Genomic DNA, 24,325 nt, shown 5'->3' on the forward strand with positions numbered 1-24,325 from the left:
TCAATCAAGGAATATCTAATGATCATACAATTAATTGCAGGTAATATTTCATGTTATAAATTTTACAGATGTAGTGCATGTTATGTTCATAATTTAAGTTGTTAAGCTCAGCAAACATCTATTTTATCTTACCTATTATCTTAACATTTTTCTATAATTAGATTAAGAAAATTAATATTTTTAATTTCAAGCGCTTAATTTGGAGAAATCAAATAAAATCTCATTGTTTGGAAAGTTGTTAAATAAGGTGGCTGTCATGAAATAATTTGCAAAGTGAAATATATACAAATATGAAAGTTGAGTGAAAAAGAGTTTTTGTGAATATAATTTTTTAATTTCTAAAATATTACTTGAATGCATGTTACCATTATGTATGCTCATAAAAAAGTTCATTAACTATTTAACATTTAAGTTATATGTCCATTCTAAAGCCCAAATTATAAGGTAAAATAGTGATTATAAATGGAAATTGAAGCTCTTCTTCAAATCTAAAGCATTTAAACTTTGGCATATTTACTATACTTCAAGAAAAATAATCATGTTTATGGCAGCGCCATTTCGTAGACAGATATTGTAAACATTTAAATATTTGAGTGAAAGAGGTCTGATGTGCTTTTTTCACACAAAGAACTTAGGAGCTACCTACGTTACCGGGGGAAACAATGAGCTCAGAAGCAGATGTAACTACTCAAAAACCATATGCGAGCCCTCTGGTGTTTTATTATTGCTTTTTTTTTTAATATTGAGTTGGTTGGATTGATTTTTTTTCTTCCCTGGTGATCTAGTAAGCAAACTATTGAGTTTGTCTTTGAAAGATAACAAAATGAATAACAAAAAAAATTTAAATTCTTGATATGCGGTAAATACATCCATGTAATAAATCGAAATTTTAAAACAATTTTGCTTTTCCCTTAAAAAAAAAATAACAATAAAATAATAGACAAGAACTTTATCATAAAAAAAGCTTAAATCATAAAAATTGTAAAAACTTAACATAATTATATATAAACTTAAAATTAGCTATATTTTGAACGGAAAAGTTTGTTCCTTTGTTTCTACTATCACGACTGGGGGCAAAAATTTTAAATATCAATCTTAAGAGTTGTTAAAAAATTTAAATTCAATGAGAGATTTGAAGAATGGAATTTTCAGATTGGTTTATCATTAGGAATTGTTTTATTTTAAACTGGACACTCTGTTTTTCAAATATTCTAAGGGCAACGTGAGTGATGTTTGCTTACTTATAGATCTATTTAAGTAAAAAAATACTTCATTGAACTTTTTTTTAGTATCTATTCCCTATTCATTAAGTCAGATAAGCTTAATGTTCAACATGAAGGTGGTAGCATATTTGAAGAAAGTCACAAAACTAATATTTCTTACGTTATCTGAAAACACGAGATTATTTGTTTACTGTTACGCTTTCAAAATCTGTTTTTATTATGGTAAATTTTGACTATCAGTCATTAGCAATATTACTTTCAAAAATGTGTTTTGAAACTAATAAATACAAATTATGTAAAGTTGCCATTAAATACAACAAAAAAATAGTAAGTCAAATAAATTTAAAATTATTCTTTCAGTTTTATAAATTTGGTCAGTATTGGCATATGCCTTTTGGTTTTGTGAATGATTTCATAGTGCTGATTAGCACCAATTTATAGATTATTGAACTTTTTTTATCTCATAAGAAAGATATTCAAGTAGTTACACAATAAAAAGTAGAATTTTTAAATGCATTTCTAACATTAATTTTAATTGGTTTGGTTGACAATTTAAAATGTTAGTTAGACTTGCTTTGAGCTTGGTTCATTTTTTTAAAATTATAATAACTTTATATAATAACTTTATATAATACCTATACACTAACTCTAAATATAATACCCTACCATTATCATGCCAAAATTACAATAAAAATTACCTTTGTTTACATTTTTTCTGGAATAATTTTTAAGTAGACATATTGTAGTTTAAGGTTGGATTGTGTTCTCTTAATATTCAATAAGTATTGATTAATATTTTAAAGTGTAAATGATAATTTCTCTTATTTTTTTCGCTGTTTATCATATATAGAAAACATTTACACTAAAAATGATTTATAGGTGCTGTCCGAAGGAAATTCCCTGACGTCACACAAGCATCAGTAGGAGTTGCTGTAAAAAGGTGGCTGAGATATGCTGGAGACAGAGAAGGTGGTAGAAAGAAAGGAAGAAAAATTCTGAAGAATATTGCTGAAACTGGAATGAAATGAATTTTATAATACTGCTATACTACTACTATTTATAATACTATTGATGAAATAAATTTCTGAAAACATTTATCAACCAAAGCTTTTATATATTGTTAAAATAAATTTCCTCAAACATTTATTTGCTTATTTCCTTGTTAACTGATAATTATAAACACTAACATTAAATAAATATACATGCAAATATTATCAATACATGCAAAGAATTTAAATAAATATAACTACATTAAAAAAATAAAAGTTTTAATTATAATTAAATAAAAATGCGCCTTCAAATATACTAGATCTATCAGGCAGTAAGGAAAAAAGTAGCTGTAAAAATAACAAATCTTCTACAGCGAAAGCCCTAAAAAGTATTAACACCGCGAAAAGTTAAAGAAGAAAATATAACCATTAATGGAAATTTATTGGCTACTTGTTGGCTCAATAAAAATTAATATCCTTTTTTATGATGGGTCACTATCGGAAAGCTGAAAACTTCCGATATTGGTCTATTATGGAAATTTATTGGCTGCTTGTTGCCTCAACGTAAATTAATATCCTTTTTTATGATGGGTCACTATCGGAAAGCTGAAAACAGCCGATATTGATCCATTATGAATCAGCGACATCTAATATCGGGGGAAATTTTAATGTTTCTGGACAACTGAAAACAGCCGTTAAATCCCGATATGCACTTGGCAAGAATGGCCCGTAATGAACGAATAATAAAATGTGTCAAATGGCCAACATTGACAGTATCGGCTCCAGCTGCCGGCCGGCCGGACACTTTTTGCCGTGGCCGATTCGGCCAACTATGTTGGGCCGATGGAAGTGTTATCGGTCACTGTATATGGGCCCGTTATCACGCCTTAAATGTTGTGTTTGCTGGGAATATAATTACTCATAATCTGGAAATGGTTCTACAGATTTGCAAAAATATCGTTGCTCGGATTTTGATAATAATATACTATGAATTATAAAAAGATAAAAAACAGGAGATATTTCTCGTTAAATCAAACTACCATGTTTGTCCAGTATAAAGAGGGATTTTATGAAACTAAATAACATAGATAACAAGAAATGGTCTAGCTTTCGATTCTAACCATCTTACTCGAAGTTAAGGGAGCATTAAGATGTATTAAAAGGGATTCACAATATTTAGAACTACACAGCACAAGACTGAAAACCGTCAAAAGCTGATATTAAACTTAGAAACTATATTGATCTTCGAAGCATTTCTGCGACTTGATTTACAGTCTCGTATGCATACAATATGATTTGATAAGCCTTTTGAGGATCATTACGTTTTATATAGTTCTCAGTAATCAGTAACAATGAATGTCAGCTATTTCAAAGTTACATGCCTCGCACTTAACTGCCATGCTATTTATTATAAATCCATTAGCGAATAAATATATGTGAAAGGCAGCATTTTCAATTATATTGTTTGTCCGTAATATTTGTGACAAGTTGAAATCAGAGTGTACATTTGCCATAACAGTAATGTTGTAAATGTTGTGAAAGAAATACAGCTTTGTGCAAAACACCTTACTATTATTTACAAGTCTCTGCTTTTCTTCGGAAAAAAGTTAGCAGTCCCTACATTTAGCATAGAAAATGGAATCCAAAGCTTGAGAGAGAGAGACAATAGCCTTTTTGCTATTATTAAACTATTTTCCAAAGATAATAAAATGTAATGGAAATTAAAGAATTTAATAAATTTTTGTTGCCGAACTTAATTATTTTAGGTTTTATTTAAGAATTTTTAAATTTGGTTCAGTTCAAACTAATCTAAACTATTTTCTATAACCACGGAACAAAATGTATCTAAATTTCCTATTTATTCCTTGCAAAAAAAATATGCTTTGTAACAATAAAGAAACCATTATATTATTAAAGGTCTGTTCCAAAAGCTAAAAATATAGAAAAAAATATTTTTTAAATGACTAACATAATGTAAAAAATATATGTATCAGACATTGCGTTAACAGATTTTAATGTAACATGAAAAAGAATACGCTAATGCGGTATTTAGCGCCAAACCTTTTACATCTAATGTCAAAGGTTTAAAGATAAGTCCATTTCTTATCATTTCTAACTTTTTGTTTCAATTTGACCTTTTCTTAAAAATCTTATCTTAAATCTAGTTGCAACTTACTGAAAAAGTTAAAGAAAAAAATGTTTTTCATCGAACCTAAAATTGACTTTTGTACCGTAGGAAAAAAAACGAAAAGGAAGAAAGAGAGAAAAAAAATAATGTTCTGAAAACAGTCATGCTGAAAAAGAAATAAAAGAATTAAAATGATATAAGAAATCGATTTACAGTGCTAAATTATTCATTAGTCGAGAGAAAAAGACGATAGTTTGTTCGATAGGGAACTTTCAATTGTAAGAAAGAAAATGCATTATTCCTGATCTGATTCTCGTACTTTATATTTTAAAAGAAAGTTAAAAAAGAAATAAAATTAATACTATGGTTGAATAATTGTAAAATTAAAATTTAATTCTTGAAATTTTAGAAACACACAAAATACACGAAATTTGCTAAATAGATTCTTTTTTCCGAAATATATCTAAAATGACTAGGGACGAAATATATCAAAAAAAAAAAAAAAAAAAAAACGCAGCTTTTTATGCTTTTTGATTTATATATATCTGATTTTCACGTACTCAGTGCAAACCTAATGATTCAGGGGTTTAACATGAAGGTAGGTAGGGTTTAACATGAAGGAGTTGGTAGGGCATGTATCAAGAATGCTAAAACTGACCTTTTTCGATGTACCTTCTCTAAAATTCTACATGTGATATCATTTCAAATGTTTTGGGGGATATTTGAGATTATATCAGTTGTATGCAGTGATAATTTTTTTGTGTTAACGGGAATATTTTTTGAGTTATGAAATAGTTTTACTCAAAAATGATAAAACTTTTTAAAAAATAAAGTTTTCTGTTCATAATTTTTGGAAAAACAATTCTGCAAAAGATATGTATTAACAGTTATAACAGTGTGAACATGTATATGGAAATATTCTGTGACAAAAAATTGAAGCAATATCTTGATTACATGCTGAGAGAAAGGTACATCGAAAAAGGTAAGTTTTAGCATCATTGGTATATGCCCTACTGACTTCCCTTAACTCAACTAAACTGTGCCAACTGATATATGTGGAAGTTTTAATTTACAAAAAAAAGAAGTTTTAATTTTGAGTTTCAGAATTACCACATTTAAATTATTTCTATGAGAAATATAAATGATAAATCTACTTTAAAATATTTTAATGTTGCTAAATTGTCATTTTTACAAGATGGTCTTATTTTAAGCCATAAAAAATTTCAGGTTAGTACGGTCAATGACCGGCAAAGTGTGATCCAGTTAGTGACCGTACAAAAAGCATATGCTCGTAAAACTACCATTGAAAATTATGATCATAGAAAAATATAAAATTTCTAGTAATTTTTTTCTTCTAGTTTTTTTGTTCTCTAAAGGTAGCTTAAAGTTTTTGAAAAGTGCATCCCTTGCATTTTGCATCCCTTGATATTTGCAAGATAGAAGCACTCGGCTTAACAAGGTAATCTGCAAGTTAATTCTCATTAACACCGCAATATTATTAAATCTACAAGCAAGATCTTCGTAAAATATATGACCATTGACAGTACACTATCGTTGTGCTCTGAAAAGCGAACTATAAGTTCAGTCCTTGACTTTTTTTTGAGACTCAAGTGTTTTGTTTATAAAATCAAGGTGAACTATAGAACTGGGTGCTGCCATCTTTCGATAAGTGAGGGAGTTGCGTGTTTATTATCAAAGGCTGCCAATGTAGAGGAAATATGAGAGAGATGTTCTTTGTCTTTAACCTGATATTGTAAACACTATGGAAAAGGGTTTATACCCTCGAATTCAGTTAGGAAGCTGCATAAATTAATGGTCTATTACAGGAATTTTATTGGAGTTCATTAATTATCGATACTGGGTTTTTATCTTAAATAAATGGGATTGCCGGATCAATTAACAACCAAACATCCGAACTTAACGAAAATTCCCTAGAGTGCACTTTAGAATTAATTCAATAAAAAAAGACTTGTTTTAGATCCTACATCAATTTCCGATACTATAGGTAACAAAGATGGAATAATAAAAATATTTCGTGAGTGCATACTGGATAACTTTTATAATACTTTTCCTTGGAGACTTAAAGTTGTTTTGAAAAATATGTGAAAAATTTTGTGATTTGTATGTGTGTAATCCAGGTTCTATTTAATTAAAACACAACTTTCTGTGTAATATCACGCAGCATATACTGAGCAAAAATGACATAAGAATATTCTAATAATTATGCAAGAAGTTTTGAAAGATTATTTATAAATTTGAAATCATAAAAATACTTTGTGTGAAACTTGGAGGTATAAATTTTTTTTGGAGATTTAAAATTATTTCAAAACATAAGTGGAGCATTTTACTCTTTGCATGCGTGGAATTCAGCCTCTAATTAATTCAGAAAATATAACTTTTTGTGTGATTTCACACAGCATATGCAGAGCAAATAAGAGAACAAAATATCCTTATAATCATGTAAGAAATTTTGAAGGATCATTTATAAAATTGGAAACATTACGTGAAACTTATTTTCGTTACGAAAATACATCTGATTTTTTTCACAAAAAAAATCCCCATTAGAGCAGTTTATTTTGCTGATGCTATCGGATGCTGCTGAAAGTTTGGATAATTTACGTGATAAATGATGCGGAAAACTGACTGAAACTACTGTAAGAAAAAGCTGTTTCAGCAATAAATGTATCGTGATAATAAAATGTCTTCGATATTTCGATAAAAATAAAAAAGATTTAAACTTCGAGCAATGGAGATAATTCTTCAAAGGATAAGGACTTCTTGGAAATATTATTTCTGACTTATTCATTGTTCCGGGAAGACACTCAATTCTGAAAATGTCTAAATGCGTCTTGCTAAGAATATGTCGAAGCAATTTTATTAAATCAAATTCGTAATTTGTTTTTAATTTATGCTATAAATAAATATTTTTTTCTTGAAACGAAAAATTCGGAAAAAAATAAATATTATTAAATTTGTATCTTTACAGAACCTCTTATACATCAATATAATAGAAATAGGTAATTATACATTTATAACTCTACGCATTAATGTTTTTTCATTTAAAAATGAATTTATAATATTTATAATGCTTTCGATGGTATACTTTTTAATAACTACAAAAATCTTTTTACAGATATTCTGTAAAATATTTCAAGGATGTTAAAATTTAATTAATTTTTTAGAAAAAGAAGAACATTGTAGTTTTTTATATTTCTTAAAAAACTATGCTTTCATGCTAAAACAATTGCTGAATTCATATATCTTTTAAACATTTTACCATTAATTCTTTTTTTAAAAAATGAACAATAATAAATAAAATAAGTAATTTAAAATAATTTAAGATTGAATACTTCGATATTAAAAAAAACTACTGTTTCAGAAGTATTCTGCTGCATGGATATTAAATCTTATCATTACTGTGAATATTCTTATTATTGAACTTAATCATTAATTTTTTTGTTATTTTATGTCAAAATTGAAGGTTATTTTTTAAGCCGCATAATTCAGTTTTAAAAACACTATTAGAGATGGAAATATTACTTTTTACAGTTGCGTACACTTTGTCTAAAAATGATCAGGTCGACTTCTATTTAATCAGGAAATAGTTCAGGTGCAGTTACATATTGACGTTTTTTATATATTGACGTTATTTCGATGTAAAAAACAACCAATTGCCGTGATATAGAGATCTTGCCGCGTATTCTTGTGATTGAATGAAAAGAAATTCAAATAAAGATTGAAGAGTTTAGAATTAGGTTCAGTGTAAAATGGTAAGGTATTTTATTTCATTTCTATATTTTTTTTCATTTTTTATAAATATAATCACTAAAGTTTAAAGAAAAAGTTAAAATTGTTTTTCCATTACGCATAGCCTAACATTATGTTATCATTAAAAAAGTGTAGTATTTTAACTGAAGGATTTTATGTTAATGTCGCAACCATATAAAATATTAAAGCATTTGGAAACGATTGCCACTGCTTTTTCATTTCCAGTAAGTCCACCCCCCTGTTCCTCGTGTCAGAACAGGGTCTTTTGTAATAATCAAAACTATCAACAGCATAATTAGGATCTTCTGCAGGTGAGCATCTGCCCAGATATTTCGGAAAAATGCAGCTTACTTTGTTCAAATTTCTAATTAGTTTTAAAGTATTTGAATTGCAGGTTTGCAATTTTTACAAACGAATATCAATTCACTCGAATGTTTTAATATTGTGTTGCTTTATTGGAACAGTATTGTGCTAGCGTTTGGACAGATGACATGAATAAATTTTAGAAGAGTTACGCTAGTAGCCCTTATGTGTCGCGAGCGACAGCAAAAAGAGCGCGTATCCTCTGAAATAACTAAAATGAGAGAATGTTGGTTTTTAAGTAATAAAAAATGTAATACTTTACTTTGCGCCTTATAATTTAATGCGAAACCTATTCGCAGTAGACAGTATTCCGCAATCGAAACCTATTCGCAGTCTACTGTGAAAACTATTCGCAGTAGAATTACAATCTTTGCAGTATAACGGAAGAGGAAAAATTCAACTTATTTTGTTTATATCAATTATGCGGCAAATATAGAGTTCACTTAAAAATATTGAGTTAATTTGTCTGCCGTTTTATTGGTAATTGGTAAAACACTGTGCAACCAGAATCGAAAACTTTCAAGCGATTGTGATAATGGAACTGAACATTTAATGTAAAAAAACACAGTAATTCCCTGTTTAGAAATTAAATGGAATTAAAATTTAATTTAAGTATATTATATTAATGCTATTAATTTTAAGCTATTTATCAAATTAGAGAAGATTAGAGAGTTCATCGTAAAAACTGTGGTGTACAATCTCTCCGAATATGATACTGAATTTCCCAAAAATTGTATGAGACACCAAATCAAGCGTTCATGTATAGTTTAAAAAGTGTAATTTAAATCTAAACATCTATAATAGAATAAACTTACATGAAATTGTTCCTTATTAAGAAAAAACGAGAAGCAGTTTCCATTCAAGAAAATCCCGATTGTTTCGTTTGCAAAAAGATTGTTGTCTTTTTGTGAATAGTTGTTTTTGATTGAATAATTTGCTGTTCGCCATTAAAATAATAGTTATGCATATTTTCAGTTGCTTATTAAGGAAAATTATAATTTTTTTTTTTAAATCTCTTTGAGCTGTATTAATTGATTTTAATATGTATAATTACTGCCATTTTCCGTCTGTTAAGCCTTTCGTCTTAATATTCTCTCTGTGCTACTTGTAAATTTGATTTACAGGCAAATTTTATTTTAATTATTAAATAGTGCAAATAGCATTCTAAATTATTGATTCTTACTTCGTACTGTATCGTAAAAATACATTTTAGTGTTGCTGAATGCAAAATAATTAGCATTGCTACTTCTGTTGTGTAATTGAACATTTTTTGTGTAATTGAACATTCCTGGCGTAGTGGAACACCACTTTGGTGTGAAGTAGGTGCCACCATTTTTGGCGTTCAGATACACGGAAAATGTTTTAACCCAAGTAAAAACTTTAGTTAACAGACCTTTTTAATTCAAACAAACAAAATGTGAAAATAAACTTGGTATATTATGGTCTAAAAGAAAACAGCAATAGTAATACTGAAATTAAAGTAGCTTATATAATCCTGCTTTTCCGCACACAATTGAATCTATTTCAAACGCAGGGTCATATTTTCGCTACTTGTTCCCCAAATGTTTTGACAACTACCATTAATTATTCCCCGAACTCTCTCTTAATAGAATGTTTAAATTAACACAGTAATATTTTCGATCAGTGATCATTGGAATTTTAGGTAACTCATTTAAATTAGGAAACCAATTCAATTGAATAACTGAAATTATAATGAGCTTGAAATTGCATACGCAATTTGATAGCAAATGAATTTAAACTATTAATATTTTAATTACACTTCAAACATTTGATATTGGTTTAATATCAAGTTTCCCTTTTAAGTTAAAGCCAAATGTTTCAAACATTCAGATGTCGCATAATTTCGATATTAATACGATGTAATGTAATGTTACGATATTAATACAAAACTGAACTCAAGTTTTATACTTCGATGTTGTTGTCTCCTTACATAGATTTACTATTTTAAGAAGTTTTTGTTTTATTGAAGTGAAATTATCTTTTAAAGAACGGTAAGTGTATCTCGATGCTACAAAACTTTAGGAGTTTAGGATTGAATAGCAAACCGTGACATGAACATTACCTAAAACATTACGCAACATTGCGAAGTGGATAGATTTATTGGCCATAATGCGTAGAAGATAACTATAGTTCAAAATAAGCAGTTTCAGACACAATGGAAGTTCGGTATTAACTATACATTGATAGCTGGTTACGGTTGTACAGCACAAAAAAGGGAACACCCTAGATAAAATCAAATTTCAAGTGTACGACTTTTGAAAATTGGGTTAAAATCTTTGTATTTTATCATATAAATTAAATACTTCAAAAAGCAGAAATTTGTATGATATAGTATTAATTGTTTTAACTTTTATGGAATAAAATATTAAAAAATAACGATCAATAATTAAATTTTATCTTTCAATATAATGTTCATTAACTAAACTCATTTTACGTATCCGGGAAATCATTTTTTTGATTTCTAACTGAATTAAATGTGCTTGATTTCAAGCGATTCTTTTTCGACACTATCATTCATTGAACTGGATTATGTTGTTAAAAGTTTGTCAGGTAAATCTGTAGAATTTTGCTCAATTTTACTGATACGATTGTTTTAATTTAATATATATTTTTATTTTATATTTTCTTATTAGATGTGCTGAAACATTATTGTGTGCTAAATATGTTTTGCATGCAAAACCAACAGCAACAATAAGAATAATAATAAAAATACAAACAATAAGCTTTAGCAAACACAATCAAAATAAAAAAATTACGTCCAGCTTGTAACAGACCTTAAAAATAAGTCATTTTCATAACATAGTCACTACAATAGATAAATTTTTTTTTCCTATAATAGTCCCTATACTATTGAGAAGCCCTATTTTTTTGTAATAAAGCTTCTGTTCGTGGTAAATTCATGGGAAGGTTTTTCATTTTGAAGAAACGTGGTAAACCTTCATTTTTGCTTGTTTTGCATTAATACTATTTATTTAAAAAAAAGTATTCTTAACGTTTTACACACAATGCTTAGCAAAGAAGAACAACCGTTTTGTGTAACAAAAATATCACCATTCATAACTACAATCATTCGTAACTTTGTAACAAAACTATCACCATTCATAAAGCAACTTATTTCTTTCAGGCGATAAAACACATCCATCTTCTAAGCAGAAAATTCAGCTCTACTGCAATCCGGGCAAATAGGAAGTATTAAATCATTTCCCTGGGTTTCCGGGCAAATATCACACAATTTATTGGATCGAACATTCCTTGCTCTAACAAATAGAATATCCCCACCTTGCTAGAAAAAATCTCCATTTATTGTTAATCGCCCGAATATATTGATATCATTCATGTATTTTGAACACAACATATAAGTATTTTAGAAAAATCTGAAAATATAAATACAGAAAATGCACTAGAAGATATTGATTCAAAAAATCTAAGGATTTAAACGACTTACGATTCTTTTCAATCTTCTTTATTTTAAATCCTTAATTTATGAACATAAAGATTTGAAGAGAGCATATTTTAAATGATATAAAGTTATGAAAGAACATTATGAAACTTTCTATGTACCTTTCCGTTATAACGTTTAACGTACGAACGTTATATAACGTTTTCGTCAAAGTTATTTAAATAATCCGAAATTTCGATAATTTATCAAAGTGCTAAAGAAAAAGCTGTAATGAAAAGAATATAAAAAAATAGATATATAAGTTTTTTTTGTTTCTTCCGTACTCGTAAAAAGAAAAAAAATATAAATTTTTTTTTATGCTTCTAGGAAAATTTAAGCTTTAATCGAAAATTTATTTTCGCAATCATTCCACTCGACTCTCTGCTTTGAACTTTAATTACTTCAGAATAAATAATTTTTTTATCGACATGAACTCATCATATGTCATGATTATTCATATGAACTTATCATTATCATTATGTTCAGCATAAAAAATACACCAGAGAAAATATCTCATTTAGCTTGATGACAACGTTAAGACACGTGAATGTAATTATAAATAACTTTATATATTTTTAAATTCTCTATTACAAATCTATTGACTTGTTTTTCGACGTATTAGATGAAGCATAACAGAATATAAGGAAAAAAAACAAATAAAACTAGTCTGGATAATCTTTGTCAATAATAATCTTATCAGATAAGTCAGCCCTCCTGGCAGAAAATTAGATTTTTACTTCAAAATATGAAGCTTACGAAAAAGTAAACTCATGGATAATAAAATTTTCTAAAAGAAATATTTTAATAAATTAAATTTAATCAGAATTTTTTTTCTCATTACTGCAGAAAAAAAATATATAAATTTTAGTATCTAGCACGATTTTGTCTAATTTTATATGTAACTACATAATATATTATGTAGTTACATAATATATTATGTAATGGCATATAAATATTTACCAATATTTATATGCCATTTTATTCTTGATTCAATATCATAAAACAAATTAGCGAAATAAATAATAGGAAATAGATACTCCATAAAATTGTTAAAAAGGCTACATAAATCAGTTTTCTTTCGTTCTTATAATTTTTCATTGTTATTATCAAGTTGTTTCATTGTAATTCTCAATATTTTTCACTGTTGTTATTGTTATCATAAAATCAATTATACATTTACCTACACAATCATTTTGGCATACAAACGAAAAAAAATTGAAAACGAATTTTTCAGTGGTTAAATTATAACAAACACTGTACACAATCATGCCATTAGTCTTAGAACTGTGGAACCTTGAACTAAATAACCCTCCTTGCCTTCCTCGGGCCAGAGGGTCATAAATGCTCTACTTCAATTGAATCTCATCTTACAAACGGATAAATTGATTCCCGCAATATGGTGCATACTTATACAATACTGAAATAAATTAGTGTATGCAGAATTTCCTGTTTTGAAAAAAAAAAAAAAAATTTCTTACTTTTTAGATACAATTAATGTAAATTATTAACTCTTCTGTGAATAATATTCCCATTAAACTCAGGATTTTATTTTGCTTATTAAAGGCATTCTCATTTTTATTGAAAACAATTATTCTCTTAATTCTAAATTACGATTATTCTGTACAGTTAAAAATAATAGTTACATTATTTCATTTAACAGAGATTCTTGTTTTTGTTAACAGACAATCTTGTTTTTGTTGACAATAGAATACTGCGCTCAAAATATTTTGAAAATGAAATTGAATAAAGTATTGAATATTTTGTATCTAATATATCTTAATTCAAAAACATGCTTCTTTGAGCTATAAAAAATTTTCCTTTTCCACCCCTATTTTTCTTTACTTTAAAAAATGTGTACTTCCAATAAACCATAATTCTAAGAAACAGCGCTTATTCAACATTTTCTACTTTCAAATCTGAAACTGAATATATATTTTTGAGATACTGAATTATTCAGAGTTCTTCCAAAGATTGAAGTAGGGAGTTTCATTTATTGCTCACTTTTTTTTCGCAATAAGCATTTTTTGAATCCCCGATATTATGCGCTAAAAGTCTTGAAGTAAGCATTTTCAATTCATATGAGATCTTTCTATACTCTTTTAAATCCATGCATTTTCCTCAAATAATCATTCAAAAAATGAACATTGTAACATGAAAAAGCTTACTAGTTTAAGTAGTTTTTTTACTGGTGATGTCGTTATTATTCACAAGAACTTCAATATGAAAAGGCTACTACGAAATAAATCTTAAATTATAGGTATTATATAAATATAATATATTTTACCATGCAAGTTTACCCAGAGTAAAGTTTGCCCATGTAAGTTTGCCTAATTAAGAAATTATTATATTGTTTAATTTAAACTTGAGAAATGATTTTTTTACGTGTTGGGGACAAGTATCACTTTTTACAGAGATAACTTTTTACAAACTTCCTTCTAGTATTTTTCCAAGTAGATCTAATTTACAAGTTTCGGGAATTTCTACACAATACACATTAACATTTGGTAATCTATATGAAAAAATATTGTTTTTCAATAATGCTCTTTATAAACACTATCTAGAGCAAATTAGGAAATGTGGCTTATCATTATATACTCACAAGCCTCTTTCTTATTAAGAAAAAAAAATTAGTTATAGGTCATAGAATAAATAAAACATACTTCTAATTGTAGCACACTAAATTTTTCTAATTCGTTATTCGTAAGAGATGTTTTCATTGAAACCATCTCCTGCAATGCAGAGTAGATGCTGCGGCTAATACCACTGCTCACAATTATACAAATGTTCCTTAAAGTTAACTTATTTACATCATGTAAAAAAATTAACTTTAAATACTTATACAAAATATTAATAACTTGTAACTTATATTAAGAACTTATATTAATTAGTGGTTCAATTTTCTAGAAGAATTTTGGAGTAAATTCAATGCAGCAGAATTAATTACTTTTCAAGTTTTTTTTAATTAGTTTTAAAATTTTATAAACACTAAATTATGATGGTAAAAACTGTAGAAAATTACAGCAGTTATGAATATAGTGTAATATTTGCAAAAATGGTTATTTCATGCCACCTTTAAAAAGCAGCTTTTATGGTTAAATGACAATTTTAGTTTGAAAAGAAATAATGAAACAATTACATTAATTCCCTTTCAGACAATTGAAAAGCTTTGGGCTGTATAATAATAAGCAATATTTTTTTAAAATCCTATACATTGTTTCCAAATATTTACTTTAAAAATATTAAACTTTCTCGAGATAACTGTACATTACATAAAAATATTTTTGGCTTAATATAGAATGAATCATGTTTTGAAGAATCGTGTTTTTTTTAAAGTTTTAACTAAAACAAATGTGACTTAAAATTCAAATATAGTGGCCAGCTGCGATGTTTGACCATTACACTCTTTCTTTAAAAAAAGTTTCATTCATGGTGTATTATCTATATATCTTTAATTTCTTTAAATTAAAATGATTTAATTCAAAAATTAAATAACATTAAAAATTTTGTTGCATTTAATTTTTGTTGAAAATTAACAATTAATGCCAACATAGTTTAAAAAATAAGCTTTTATTTCAAATCTTATTCAAATTAATTAACTTTTGAAAATTAACAAACTTGATGAAGATTTATTATGATTGGATAGTGGCCCTTCGACATTTGAATAATATTGCATACACTAAAATTTAGATGAATGTACAAATAAATAGAAGACGCGATTTTCATTATTTATCCTTATATTTAATCACATATAAAAATTCTGGAACTATGCTGATTGATATACTTATCCAGAATGTACGAGATTCGAATAAATTTTAAATAATGAAAACTTAACAGTGCTCTTCGTCTTTTTTTATTTTTTTTTCAGAAAAAATCGTGAATGTAAATCACCAAGATATACTTGAATAATTAAATAGTGACAACTATTGCAAAGCAACTTTAAAATGATAGCATTAGAATGCTAATGTTTTTAACAGGACACTAATTAAATTTGAAATGAATTTCAAAACTAAATAATGCATGTAAAGGAGAACTTTTTCATTAAATGCGGTTTTTTCCGCAAAATATTTTTGTTGATGCAAATATAAAATGCAGATTAAAAGTCAACCGTATTAAATGATAATGTTAAAAAATTCAAAGATTTTTTGAATTTTTATGGTTTCATTATTCATCTTTTATGACACTGTATCAGAAAAAAGAAAGATGTTCAATTTATCTTGATAATATTTATTAAGACCTTACTTTTTAATTAGGTAATAAATCATTTCGTTAAAACTTTTCTTTCAACACCCTTTTTTTTGTATGTGTATAATTCAAAATGAAACAAGTATCTTTTATGAAATGCTTTTATTTTAATTTAATATTTGATAATGTTACTTTTGAACTAGACTATATAAATTGCAAGAAGTTTGTAATTGTAATTTGAAAAAGAGTCAAATGTCATTTTTACGATTGTTAAATATTTATTTAAGTTTTCATTTTTTTAAGAAAAATCAAAAATAAAGTGACGTCATATTGCAATATTTTTTTCATTAATCTGTACTTAATTACTTGGACATTATTATTAAACTATACTAATGATTTATTTGTCTGTCAATTTTTTAGATTTTTTCTATTGAAACGATCACAACTATTTTCACAATGAATAAAATAGTTGTTCTAATAATGATTAAAAAATTGTTAGCAGGAATTTTTTAACCTTAAGAAACTTTATTAATTGAAAACTGATCAATAAAAATGTCCTTGTGCAGTTTTGAGTTACAGTGTGCAAAAATAAATGGAACAACCTGAATATATTTTCATCTAAAAATTGGATCTTCACGTTCTAGGACTAAATTTTAATGGTTCGAGTAGGTGACTTCAAATTTTCTTCTCAATTAAATTAATTAGTGCAGATAATAGTTTACGTTACGAAATCAGACATAAAAACGTACTATCACTGAATACACATACTTAATCTTTCAATGGATTCGGATTTCTGACCTTTGAAATATAGAGAGTTACCACAATCTGGGAAACATTGTCAAAATAGTTGGTCAGGAGAGCAATCCAAAATTCAGATGCTTTAATGTTAATTTTAATTTCTGCGAATTTCGTCCTATCTCGAGAACTTTTTAAGTGAATCATTTTTCCAGACAATTATAATATTTTTTTTATCCAATGAAAAATACATGCAAAAAATTTAGAATTTTTGGGTATATGATACAGTAGATCATTTTAAAGAATATGATTTTACATGGCAAAATACAAAATCTGAGTAAAATTGATCTAATAGATTCTGAAAAATCGAGTTTGAAATATAAGACTTCTTTTAAAACTCGAATTCTCAGAAACTATTTGACCAGTTTAGTTTAAATTTTGTATTTTGCCACGTAAAATTATATTCCTTAAAGCTATGTAAAATATCAACGTATACAATTGAATTCGAAATTTTTTCGACCATTATTAAATAAAATAATTATAAATATCCATCAAATGTTTTTTTTTATTGTAATTCTCTTTGGGTAAACGAATTTTAAAATTGTGTGTTAAAGTTTCTCATTAAAAATCATTTCATTCTCTTAAGTTCTCAAAATAAGGCAAAATAAGCAAAATGTAAAATTAACATTGAGGAGTCTAAACTTTGAATTGCTCTACTGATCAAACTATTGCGGTCATATTTCCCAGATTGTGACTCCCCTTTATATTTAAGGAGTGTAAGAACGGAATATGGTGAAAAAAAGAATGTTTATTCAGAAAAAGTACGTTTCTATGTTTGATTACTTAACTTAAAATATATATCGTCTACATTAACTAATTAGATTTAAATAATTAAGAATAATTAAGATTAATTATTAATTTAAATAATTAAGATTGAGCCCCATGTGCTGAAAATGCAACCATTAGATCAAACGTTATTCTAAGTACTCAGCATATTTATCCATGTATATTTTTTGCGCACTGTACATATTAAAAAACATTGCTTCTACAGAATTTTTCAATTTTATTCAGTAAAATATACTGAAACTGAGAAATTGATCTAGATCATTACTAATTTTAAGCCTATGATGAATTTCTTTCCATCTTCTAAAATTTTATTACCACTTTTCTAACATATTTTATTTGATTTGAAAATTATCTATACTTCCTACAGAGTATGGTGAGATGGTACAGGAGTTAGTGCGTTAGCCTCTGAAACAGGTTTTCGGGATTTGAAACCTGGTGATGAGTGGGTAATCCTTTATTTACAATTTATTTTTATTTTTGCCGTTAAGTATTAAGGGAAATATTGTATTTACGCCAGTAAAAGTTGCCTTTTTAGCATGAATTTGTTCAATATTTTTTACAGATAGTAAATTCTCAATTTAGAAAAAAATTTAAATTTACTATTGCTCTCAGAAAATAATATGCCTATGCTTATAATCTAGTCAAACAAAATTTACTCATATTTCATGACCTTTAAATTTTTGACATTTTGAATCAATAGCATATGACACTCGTCTAAGTCATATACTGCCATTTCAAACACACTGGATAAATTATATATTTTAAACCATATACTATAAAATAAATTAGTAGTAGGTCATATTGTAAAAAAGTTCTAGCACAACTCTTAGAAATAATTGCAAATAAAGATAAATTATAATTATTTTTTGTAAAGGGCATTAATTTTATGTGAAAATACATATTTCTTTAAAGTACCGAACATACATGATAGCAATATATTTAGTTTTCTTCTTCTTTTATGAAATATGCTGCTGAAGACTATAACGAGAATTATATTAATTGACAATAAAATTCTGAATTACAAGCAGCCCTTATGGACTTTCCAACATTGAAAAATTATACAGAATATATAAAAAAATGCCAAATCAAAATCATATGATGTACTATGAATGAAAAGCTATAAATATGCAAAAACGAAAAGAAAAATAAATTGTCGGTGTTATAAATCCAGAAAAAAAAGCAAAAAAAAATATTCAAAATTATTTAGCAATGATTAACGACTTAGACTGACATTTTTACACTGACTTGTAGCCAACATTTGATAATGTACATCTGTTTTATTACGTGTTGAAAAAGGATTTTGAACAGTTAAAAATGGCAAGAATTTAAACCTCACTACAAATTCCTCGTATTATTTTTAATATTCTCGGTATTTTATACACAAAACATCATTCATCTTTAAAAATTTCAAGTGTTTGCATTTCATCCTATACTAACAGGCGCTAACTATAAATTATAAGAAAATAATATTCTAGACTTTCCTGATCTCTTATAAATTCTCTATCATTATTCTTCACACACCAAAAGAATTTTATATTCCCATGACGGATTTGACATAAGCCCAAATCCCTTTTGTACAATGCTGTTTTTTTTCTCTCTGAAAAATATTTCAATATTAAATTTTCAGCACTTTCCACTTCATGTAAGTTACCATACGAAAATAGTTATTAAATTATTTTAGAAATCAACAATGATTTTTTGTTGATGATCATTAATTAAAATTCTTTTTCTTCCCGTTATTATATGGTTTTTCATCGTTTCCCATTACTTAGTGATTTTTTTTGTCATTTAATAATATTTCATGTTTTCTTATTATTTGTTTAATTTTTTTTTTCAATTTAAACGTACTGCCATTCTTTAAATATATTCTTATGGATTTTTTTAATTTAATGCTTCTGGGACACTACAAATCTTGAAAACATGACATTTTACAAAAAGACACTGCAGAAATTATACAATTAATTATACTACAAATTGTGATGAAAATTAGGTAGTCAACTCGAGTAGAAAGAGAGATTAGGTTTCGAATTTTTTATTTTATGAATCTTCAAGTGGTACTTTAAAAATCTTCCATTGATACACTCAGTGTAAGCTCAAAATTCATATTTTTGTTCAGTTTCAAAACTACATATCTAAAACTCTTAAGACATATGATATTTGATACTTTTTATTTCCTTTACCTAATTTTGACTTATCTCTAAGCATTTTACTACAGAATTCTTGTGACATTACATATTGTAAGTTTATTGTCCAATGCTGTATTAAAGAAATAATTCAGCTTATTATTTAGCGTGTTTCAGACAATTACACAATTAAAGAAATATTTTTAATAAATTCGCTTAGTTAAAAATAATCATTTATCATGTATCGAAACCTTTCATTTTCATTTTTAAAGCGTCCTGTCAAATCTATCTCTGAAACGTCGAAAAAGCTTTTTCTTTCTACAAAATACTATATTCCTATATTTAAATCATAGAATGGTAATTAAATTAATGTTATGTTTTATATAAATTGCAGAATATTCGGATACGTCTCCTATTCTATTTCACTTTGCGAACTGTTCCATTCTACGGATTAAAATAGAAAGATTTTTTTAAAAAATCAGAAATAATTAAGTCTGAAAAAATTAGAAAACTAAAATTCAATTTATTCGATTGCGTTCGCGAAAAAGTATAGCATTATTAGTTTATTGTAAAAATCTTGACAAATATTACAGTGTCATTTTTTTATCAGAGATATAAATGTAGCAGAAAATATTTGCCGAAAATAGGTCTTCATCTATATCATTAAAGTTTCTTTAACAATTTCAGCACGTGAATATTTTAGTTAAATGTGATAACTAAAGTTTTAATCGCAAACTTCAATTTAATAACTAGTGAATTAATGTCATATAAATACAAATGAGATCGTTTTTAGATTTTCGATATAAAACACATTAAATTTTAATTGTTGTTAATGTACAATTATGTTATGTTGTTAATGTACAATTGTATATTTTATGTACAATTATGATTTGGCAGTATTTTAAAAATATTTGACAATTTCATATTCTGTAATGTATATATATATTAATGAAATAACGAAAACTGCGAAAAAATGTATTTTTACAGAGAAGAAAGAAAAATTACTACCAAATAAACTATTTTTCAGAAGATTTTTAAAATTTAAAAAAAGGATAAAGAGCTGGAAAATAAAATAAGGAATGGATATAATCTCGTTGTCAGCTCACACGATTATATCCGCCAAAAAGTTTAATATTGCATTAATATAGCCAAAGCAAACTATATCAATACAACAGCGTAAGAAGCACTAAAAAATGAAACTAAAATAAAACATATTAAGCTAAAAATAAAAAATAAACCATATCAAGCAAAAATAGAAAATATAAATTCAAGAAAATACAAAATGCAATTTATAAAGCGATTAGCGAATTCAAATGTCTTTACGCTTACCCGTTTAAAAAATTTTCGTTACGAGTTTGCCAGATTACAAAATATGAAAATAAAGGCATAAATATATGAAAAATTGACGTGTTTTAGGGCGCATTTTTTCTAAAATACAGAGCCCCATTTAATTTGTAAGTTTCCTTTAAATGGCCTGAGACAGAATTTGCGCAAGGTAATTGACAATTTAGTTTGGTGAATAGAGAAATTATGAGCTTTTATTGAAAGCAAATTTATTAAATATTCGAAGCTTCTTCGACAAGGATTTCCCCGAATTGGATTTGCACATAATAAAAAGATAAATTTGGAGAAACTATACAATATATTGATAAGAAATACAATAATACATAAGAAAATATACAATAAATTCTTTATCAATTATAACATAAAATAACTCAGTGATTTTATACAGAATTATTTTTATATCCATTGTTATTATCGAATTTCGGAAGAGTTAGTAGCTATATTTACTTTTTGGAAAAATAAATATTACTACAAATTCTTTTCCTGCATTTTCGGACATTGGGAAAGCTGACAACAAGGTTTTTTCTTTTCTTTATTTTGTTTTCAAGCGTTTTAATTTATAATGTTAATTAATAAATGTTTAATTTTTTTATAAAAATAATTAATTTCATAATAATTTTTCTTCTTTTCTATAAAAATATTTTGTTCATGTTTTCTTTGTTTTTTTTAACTTATATTACAGTTTCGCTGTACTTGCAACGTAGCGCAGAAAAAAGACATATTTTTCTTTCTTTCTTAATTTTCCTTTTTTTAATGTCTTTTCTCAGATATGTTATATTGTGGCAGAACTCTTATCTCCGCACTATAGCATGCAAATCAATTTTAAGCAATTTTGCATTTTTATGACGAATTTTTTTGCTTAAAGCAATCAAACATCTTATTTTTTATGCAGTACATTATGTATACATATATTTTGAAACTTTTGTCTAAATTTCTTAAATTCATAATTATTATCCACAAACTCATTAAATTTGAAAAGAAAATCGAAATATATTTTTTAAATATTGCAAAATATTACTTAATTTTTACAAATAAAAAATTCAAAAAAGATCAAAAAAATACACTGTACAATTGCATAGTATAAGATTTTTTTTGCTGTACAAATTTCATTTAAACTGTGCAGTCAACAACTGATTTTACACTGATGGAAAAAAGAAAAATTTTCAACAATTGATGGAAAAAGAAAGTGCACAATTTTTTCCAACATCTCTAAGAACGTAAAAAAATGCAGTGAGTAATTTAACTAAATAATAAACGAAAAATAATGTTCATTCATTCGTAAAAATTTAAATAAATATTATAATAATAAATTTACAGTTTTCCATATAAAATAAATATAATTAAAAGGAGAAAACATGAAATAATCCTGTTGCATTTGCCTACATTTTACATAATATTCTTTTGAGTGCATGCATTTTGGAAGTTAGCAAATTATTTACAAATCGTTTGAAATAATGCTGTTGAAATTTCAGTTGATTTTGGAAGTTCATAATTTTTTTTTAACATAATTTCATTAGTTTGTATTCGTAAAAAATTTTAAAATTAAAAAAAAAATTAAGGAATTGTGATGTAGCATAATAAAATCAAGCAAACTATTGCTATACTTTTGCTTACCCAATTCAGTAGAAAGTGGTTCTTCTTCAGTAACAACTTCAAAAATTCCGGAAACTATATAAAATGTCAAAAAATCAAGTGCCAGAATCATATTAACACGTAAAAAATATCCCACTTAATCTTTTAATCAAACATGAGTTTAAATATTTTTTAGTTTTTTCTTCCGAAAATCTTGTTTGAAATATATTCCATGGTCCTCATAAGCATGTCATTATTTTAAAAGCAAAGGAAATTAAATTTTCAAAAGACACGAAAACAAAATTTTTTATTCTTTTCAACCCTTTAATGCGTTCTTAGAGCTCATAACTTTGAAATCTTTGGGACCATCTATTTCTCTACTCAAACACGATGTGACTAAAATAACGGGTGAAGAGTGAAAAGGGTTGCAGGGCAGATTTTCCCGCCAAATCTTGGCGAAATATTGGCCGTAGATGCTTTTTTGATAAATTGAAAATACCCTTTTCTGCTGAATTTGGATTTTGTCATCTTTATTCCCAAGTGAATCCGGTTTAGCTTAAGTTGTCCAACTATTCGTAAAAAAATGTCTTTATTCTTATATAACATATTGTGTAAAATCAATTATTTCTGTTTTTATTTTTCTTATTTTATGTATACTTATATAATACTTTAGTAGATAATATTCTGTATAATTTTATAATATTTATCATTTCGGATAAAAGGAATCATTTTATAAAATGATTGAGACATAAAATAACTTTTTCCATTTTCTGTACTTGTAACAGAATTTCATAGATAATATTCAGTATATTTTAATAATTTTTACCGTTTGGGTTGAAACAAGAACCATCTTATCTATATTTTTTTCAGTCATGCAACTACTGTTTTTTTTCCTATTCTCTCTGCTTATATAATACTATCATTGATATTATTCAGTATTATTTTATAATTTTTACCGCTGCGAGTAAAAGATAGAAAATACCAATTAAATACCAATTATTAAAATACCAATGAAAATTAATCCAGTGCTAAAATAAGTTTCAAATGTGTGATGTATGTGAGTACATATAACATTTTGTATCGTGATGTCAGAAGAAACTTTTTTCAGACTTCTGCACCACTTTATTTATATTAGTTATTAATTATCTATATGTAAAATCAATTCATAAAATTAAACTTAATTATTAATATTAATATAAGCTTTTTTTTTAAATAAGGTACTTATTCCAGCCCTCTATTTGAAGAAAAAAACCAATAGAACATGAAAAACCCACCCCAGTTGGGGTTTTCAGGAAAAACCCGGGTTTTTTCCAACCCAGGCTTTAAGTAACAGAATCTTAAGAAAAATGTAAATAGAATGACAGAGGGGAGTAATTCAAAACTTTTATTTTTATTAGTTAATAACTTGAGTCATTTAAATCTTCATTTGTAGCTATTACTACTACTCTAATCACTATTATGTTTTAATGATTAAATTAACTTTAATTGAAATATTAAATATATCTAGATTTAAAATGGTTTGTATTTAAATTAATAGTAGCCAGCAAGTACATTGGCAAAGATGTAACATAACTTTATAATTATATTTTCAT

The 24,325-nt window shown here is 26.4% G+C and overlaps 1 protein-coding gene across 2 annotated transcripts in view; it reads right to left on the reverse strand.

The window, feature by feature from the left end:
- Positions 1–23,132, reverse strand: part of LOC122271661 (kin of IRRE-like protein 3) — a 101,032-nt gene extending 77,900 nt beyond the window's left edge. For both annotated transcript variants that reach the window (XM_087160029.1, XM_087160028.1), the window contains exon 1: positions 22,776–23,132. In XM_087160029.1, coding sequence (XP_087016155.1) covers positions 22,776–22,866 — 91 coding nt within the window. In that variant the 5' untranslated portion in view covers positions 22,867–23,132. The remainder of the gene's footprint in view (positions 1–22,775) is intronic.
- Between the last annotated feature and the right edge of the window lie 1,193 nt (positions 23,133–24,325).

The sequence above is a fragment of the Parasteatoda tepidariorum genome, chromosome 3 (genome assembly GCF_982258835.1).
Source record: "Parasteatoda tepidariorum strain Cologne lab strain chromosome 3, Ptep-v5.0, whole genome shotgun sequence".
In the NCBI taxonomy this organism is placed as follows: domain Eukaryota; kingdom Metazoa; phylum Arthropoda; class Arachnida; order Araneae; family Theridiidae; genus Parasteatoda; species Parasteatoda tepidariorum.